The sequence below is a fragment of the Acanthaster planci genome, linkage group LG21 (genome assembly GCF_054643075.1).
Source record: "Acanthaster planci isolate LZ-2023a linkage group LG21, COTS_SCS, whole genome shotgun sequence".
In the NCBI taxonomy this organism is placed as follows: Eukaryota; Metazoa; Echinodermata; class Asteroidea; order Valvatida; family Acanthasteridae; genus Acanthaster; species Acanthaster planci.
In genome coordinates this window covers 11,136,662-11,143,318 of record NC_141797.1, presented here as the reverse complement: position 1 = coordinate 11,143,318, position 6,657 = coordinate 11,136,662, and the positions used below count along the sequence as shown (strand labels likewise).

Sequence of the window (6,657 nt, the reverse complement as noted above, 5' to 3'; positions counted from 1 at the left end):
CGCTTTGAAAATCTTAATATTCATTATACAGAAATTAACAATTCCGCTTGCTGAAAGTTTACATATATAAATATGAATTAGAAAGCCATTGCGGTGATTGGCCAATCAAAATCCTTGCGCGCTTGAGCATGCGTATGAGGATGCAAAGTTATCAGATGGAATGTGTGGAAAGCAGACGACATGTAAACAAAACACGTTCACGCTGGTGAACTCGGCCGACCCCGAGCAAACAACGCGACGGTGAGCGAATCCTGAAGTGCGATCGTCTAACGTGAAAAATTAGTTTGGGACATTCGTACCTTTTATAACCCACAGAGAAAGGTCAAAGCCTTCGGAGCCCTTTGGATCGACCGAATCATATCTCACTTTTGGTATTCTCTTTGTAGGCTCTTCAGGAAAGTGATGACTATTCTCAGAGTCATAAAGTCAGGCGAAAAAGCGTTCTGCGCTGTTATTGGAGAAGCAATGAACAGTACAAAGTAGGCCTGTAGAAGAACCAATCGCTGGCACGGAGGCTGAAGTAAGATAGTCGAAAATATGGGTGATCTAGACGACTACCTACCATGCTACAAAAAGAATGACTACGAAGTTGCCGCAACTAAAAAACTACTGTCTCTTAGTGCAGAATATCCGAAAGAGCGAGGAGACCCTGGTTGCCTAGCAGCGGCTTCTTGTAAAAAGACAAGGTAGGACATCTCCATTCATTTCAGATTTGTGTCACAAACTTAAACCATCCAGCAAAATTGAGTTAACAAAACAAAAGAACTGTTTATTATCTCAGCCGACTTTTATTCTTTGCAGATGTAATTAGAGCACCCTTATTTCACATAACCTATTTGATTTCAATTTCATTCTTTGATGTCCATTCAATAGAGACAAGTCTTATCTAGAAGAAAAAGGAACTTCAAATGAAACATCTGAGAACTCAGAAATGGAACAAGAACCGAAAACTGTGCTGACATCAGCTAAAATCTATGAACTACTTCGACTGAATGATAGAAATGAAAATGTTGCTCTCGTAAGTAACCGACAATGCAGTTTTGGAATGATCCAAACTGGTCATATAAATGAAAAGAGTTGTTGATTTCTAGGTAGAATTTGAGGATTGTGACAAAATGTTATCGTAATTTTTTACAACTCCAATATTTGTTCATATGTATGTATAAATGTATAAACCATGCCACAATTTTGTTTATTTGGAGAAAAGTGAAGCTAATTGTCATAAACTGAGGAACCAGCTACAACTTCAATAAATTTATGCTGGTTCAAATTTGAATGAATTGATAGTTTTCTTTTTGTGTTCTTTCTTACATCGGTTGCGCAGGATTTCTGCAGATGGCAGTTATGCCCGACTATTCATGCAGATACTGTCAATTACGGCATCGTTGATGCAAGCCGGCTGAAACCCAGAATTAAAAAATTCAGCCAATTTAGTCGTAATGTCAACAGCACCACTGGTAAACTATGCTCACGAGCATCCACAACACCATCTAAACTGAAGACAAGTCAAAGTTCCCGATCAAACAGTCATCAGAGACCAAGTAGTGTGTCATCACGTCCAAGTAGTAACAGTCGCAGAGAAGAGTTGGGAGGATGGCAGGAACCTCCTCCTCCGATACCAATAGAATACAGCTTTAAGTATCTCAAACACTCAAGACAGTACTCAGATCAATATAGGTACAGTACATTTAATTTCGTCAGTGTTCTTGTCAAGGGCAGATCAATGGGGGGGGTGGGTTGAAACAGGAACCATGCCCCGAAGAAAAAGACCTTGGCCTTTTCTTATTAATAACAGAATTAAAGGCAGTTTTTGTTGGTTTTCCTTCTAAATATGTGCAAAGGGCACTCAAATGTATCCTCAATCCTATGAAAGGCCAAACATGTTATAGGTCACAAAACAACATTTCCAAAGTTTTTCCCCTGCCCCAGAAAAGATTTTATTCCCCAGAAAATTTATTCTGCAAAAGAAAATAACTTCAAAAACAGTTGTAAAAGCATAATATTTAAAGAGGAGTCAAGATCTTTGCTAAAACAGGAAATTAAGAGCCACAGAGGTTGTTTGATTGGAATATAAAAACTGTCACAATTTACTTTGGCTTTCAGTAACCTTTTAAAATATCACACCATCAAGATAAGCCTATAATCATTTATGACTGAATTTAATATAGGAAGTCTGTCTTCATTCTACTGTATGAACTAATTATTGCTTTAATTTGCTCCGTTTTCCAGTAACAGTGTGCCAATCTGTATTCTTTCCCTGACAGAGAAGTGTACACGTACAGCAAGATTCGGCAAAAAAGTCTAGGACGATGCTCCTTCATTACTGGAGTAACTATCCCACAACAAAGGTTAGCAACCTGTATGAAAGGCAAAGCAGTGATGAGTGGTAAATCAGTTCCATCAACCACACCAACTTGTTCTGATCCAGACCAACTCAAGTCATCGGTGAGTTTGCATCTTTTGAGGGATATCTTCAAAAACAAGGCATCTATGTAGTTTTGTCTCAGTGTACTGTATCTCAAAATTAATATTTCACTTATTCTTTGAGATTTTAATCCAGGCAAGTTACAAAAGTGTAGGACAACACTTTATAACTTCCTTAAGTTTTATCGAAATAAATTAAACTGACCCAGATAATTTCAAAGTTAGCTTTGATAATTTTGCAATATTCAAACTGAAAAGCAAATAAGGCATGCTCTGATGTAGGACATTAGCTAGGTAATCCTGGCATGCTCTGATGTAGGGCATTAGCTAGGTAGTCCTGTGCATTTGCTGTTCTCTTGCAGTAATGACAAATGTTCAACATAGGAAAATCAGCTGTACTGTGGATGCTGTAACAGCCCCTACTTTTCAGACGGGACACTGGAACATCACCCCTTTTGTTAAGTTGACATGAATACAGCCTACCCCTCACAAACAATGTGTCCGTTTGAATGTGTGTACATGTGGATACAACCTGTCAGTGGAAGTATCAATGATTGAAAATAATCTATGTTCATTATTGACAAAATTAAACTGGAAGGCCTTCATCACATTTTGTGAAACCTCCAAACTCTACAATAATTCCAAAACTTACTGTTATCCAAAAATATACATATACTCAGATCTATATACATAATCAGAAAAGTGTCATTCTTATCCCCACTGTGACAGATAATCAACTGGCAATTAAATCAACAACTACTGGAGTCCTGTGATGTGGAGCTGTCTGTCAATAATCCATCCCCTACTGAGATTGCCATGTTGTCTAAGATTCCTCATATCCATCGATCTTCACCATCCATACCAAGCAATACTAACGGCAAGTATGGTGGAAAGGGCACAGGTGAGATCACAGCAACTTTTAGTGTATGCAGAGCTCTTTAATCTTGCCAATCAGGACATAAGAAAATGGTTGGTGGGGCAAATCTTGGAGCAAAAGCTGAATAAATCAATAAAGCTAGCTATCATTTCATCATTCCTATTCGGCCACGATCTCCCTCCACACACGTCCCTCCTGTGCTAGGTTTAGTCTGCTACCTAAACGTACTAACAAAGCTAGGACTCTAGTGCCTGTGTAGAGAATTAGGTGTATTCTTTGATTTGAAGTCTGTACAGGTTTGTGGTGTGCAGTCTTGGTGTAACAACGTAAATTGTAATGAAAATGAACTGACTGATTCTCTAATTGAAGAGCTTTCAATGATGCTAGTTGGACCATGGAACCAAAAACAAAAGACTCCACCGTTCTTTCTTGATTACATTATTTCAAAAGATGAATTTTCTTCAGTGGTGTTGTTTTACATGTAATAATCTGAGTTTTCATTTGTTTTGTTTCATATGAAAACTGTAACTACATGTATTTGCATGTTTTCTCTCCACTCATAAACCTGTTTTAATTGTTGTCTTATTTGCCTCAGATAAGCCATACCCATTTCAACTCAACATTTCTGCTGATGCCAAGACAGTTATTGCTCCAACTGTCAAGAGAGTTGGTCGTCCCATCTACATTCACTGACAATCTCTTGAGAATTATAACAATGGGATCAGATATTGATAAAAATATAAGTTCAGAAAATTCAGCTTGGGGTTGACGAAGATCCGATGCCACTATCCTTTTGCCACGTTTGATTGCCTTAAATGTCTAACTCTAGCTGCAAATGTTATGAAATTCATTGCATTGTACATCATTTGACTCTGAATCACCATATTCATTCTCTTTTTAAAGTGTCACAAATGAGTAGAGATTTAATAAATGAGAATGAAATTAAGTATTGTTCAAATTCTCTCAGTGGTTAAACAATTGTTTTGAATGAAATTTAAAGATTAATTTGAATTCATGCAAGTTAGAAATGCAATAAATTAGTTTTCAAGAGGTAATAAATGACTTTCTCATGTTTTATGAAATGATTTGAGTACAAACTATTTCCTCTAGAGCAAAAGCAGATCAAGAACCAAAGTTTTTTTAGGGGGTGGAATTAGAAATGTTTTCATTTTACTTTTAATGATCTCTCTGAGCCGTGAGACTTCATTTTGGTTTTTGCATGTTTTTAAAGAAAGGGAAAGCAAAGAGACACAAAAATGTGCTTTTCTGTCATTTTTCAAGAAAGAAAACATTGGGCTTGTTTTTGGAAGACCATGGCCCTGTTTCCTCCCCCCTCTACCTTTTGTTTTGGAGTTGTCTCTGCGGCACTCTACAAGGAACAAGGCACTTAGCTGTTTCAAACATGTACATCTGACTGCCTTGACAAATTAGGAAAGAAACGTAACACTGCAAAGCTTCCGCTGTGTTCCACTCTATTCCAGGATAAAAATTTGTTGAAACTATTTCTGAGATGTCAAATAAAGAAATGGGTTTATTCATCTGATTAACACAGGGATAAACAAAATTATTATGTGGGAAAAACAGAAAAAGTTCTGTGTTTTATCTAGTTTAATTTTAGGTTCTAAAGTACATTTGAAAGTTGATCAGAAATGCACTCAAATGCACAGATAAGCAGGGGAAGCATGGCTCAAATGATTATGACTGAACTGGAACTTTGGTCACTCCTCACTTTTAGTCAAAAGTAAATAATTAACTTGAAAACATGGGCAAGAGGCACACCTTGGCATTAACCTATTAACTGGATATTTCTTAACTTACATCAGTTAAAACAAAACAAATTGAGCACTTTTCAAAGAAAGTGTTTACTAATGTTATAATAATATAACAGAGCCCAAAACATTTAAACTGAGGACATGATGTCAGTGTACTGCTTTTGATATTATGATCAAACATTAGTTCTGAGTGTTGGTATAAACCACTGCAATCACAACATTTAACCCCAATCACTAGATAAATTATGTACAAAAAAATGATATGTTGTACCAATGAGACAAAAGTAACCAATAATGTAATACAATAACATACCACTTGACTCACATTTTTTCACAATCTGACATACCCATTTCTTGGGCAGTCTGCTCACATTCCAATGGGCCTGTTGCCAAGGGGGGAGGGGCCAAAGGGACCAGGTCCCCTCTGGCGGGAAGCTCCCCCCACCATCAGTAAAAAGTATAAGCATAAAAAATAGATTTTGTTTGTGTTATCTGGCCCCCTACCTGATACTGTGGCCCCCTTAATGCTTGAAGCTGGTGACAGGGCTGCCTTCCAAACCCAAGACAGCCATCTGATTTACCTGTGTTGACCTACAGAAAACTTCATGTTGCAGGTGGGGCAAAGGAGCTTTTTCAATGAGATAAAGGCAATATGTTGGTCAATTTCCTTCCTCCTCTTTCCTAATTGTGTGTAAAATCCACAATTCAGCCTCACTCCTCAGAAAGACCAACAACATTATATAGAAACAATCCCAAAGTTTTACCCTCCCCGAAAATGGCCCAACCCCCAAATTTGATTCTGGACCTGCCCTTGTTCCTGTTCATACTCATTACCATATTACCATTTGAGCGTGACTTACAGCGGCATTCCATGTTTATGGGTACATACATTAACACAATGCCCCTCAAAATAAAATGTATTATACATTAATATACAGCAAAGTTCTGCAAAATTGCAAAGTGGGTAATGCTTGAAAAACAATAACAAATAGAACAAATCCCAACACCTGATAAAATATATGCATTGAATAAATACAAAAAACAAATCTACAACAAATCGACTATTTTACACACCCAAGGAGTACTAAAAAACCAGGTCAAATTAAATCAATGTCCGCAGTGCCTGGTATCTACATGTACATGCCTTTGATACATCTGAAAGAACATGCAAATATTCATGCATAAAATGTACTTTTGACGTATTGTACAAAAATGTACTTTATTTACAATGCCCAAGAAATATCCCCACATGTTTATCTTTTAGCTGATATGTTCTAAACAAAAAATATGCTTGGCTGGTCTCAGTCATCATGATCTACATGTACATGTACTTGGTAGGAGAGGCCATAAAGGGAGTCCTTCAGCAAGGTTGGGTAATGGATTATGAAGGACACATACACATAGGATACGTTGCAAAGAAGGGATCTAAAAGTGTTGTACCAGTATTCTTGTTCTTGTTACACAAAATAACCTGTAATTTGACACAGAAATATCACTGAATTTTAATAAAGACTTTTTTGTATATGTTTGGCAGGTAATTTTCATTACTTGATCACTCTGGCAAATTAAGAGACGCATTCAAAA

The 6,657-nt window shown here is 37.1% G+C and overlaps 1 protein-coding gene across 2 annotated transcripts; it reads left to right on the top strand.

Annotated features, from left to right (window-relative positions):
* Positions 1–149: 149 nt before the first annotated feature.
* On the top strand, positions 150–5,210 carry LOC110983043 (uncharacterized). 2 transcript variants are annotated; one of them, XM_022241922.2, is made up of 7 exons: positions 150–240; positions 396–686; positions 874–1,018; positions 1,325–1,677; positions 2,265–2,445; positions 3,154–3,325; positions 3,897–5,210. In XM_022241922.2, exons 2-7 carry the CDS (start codon positions 538–540, stop codon positions 3,992–3,994), a joined length of 1,098 nt encoding a protein of 365 aa, XP_022097614.2. In that variant the 5' UTR covers positions 150–240; positions 396–537; the 3' UTR covers positions 3,995–5,210. The 2 variants fall into 2 exon arrangements, with proteins under 2 accessions (XP_022097614.2, XP_022097612.2); XM_022241920.2 differs by having other exon boundaries at positions 387–686.
* Positions 5,211–6,657: the final 1,447 nt, after the last annotated feature.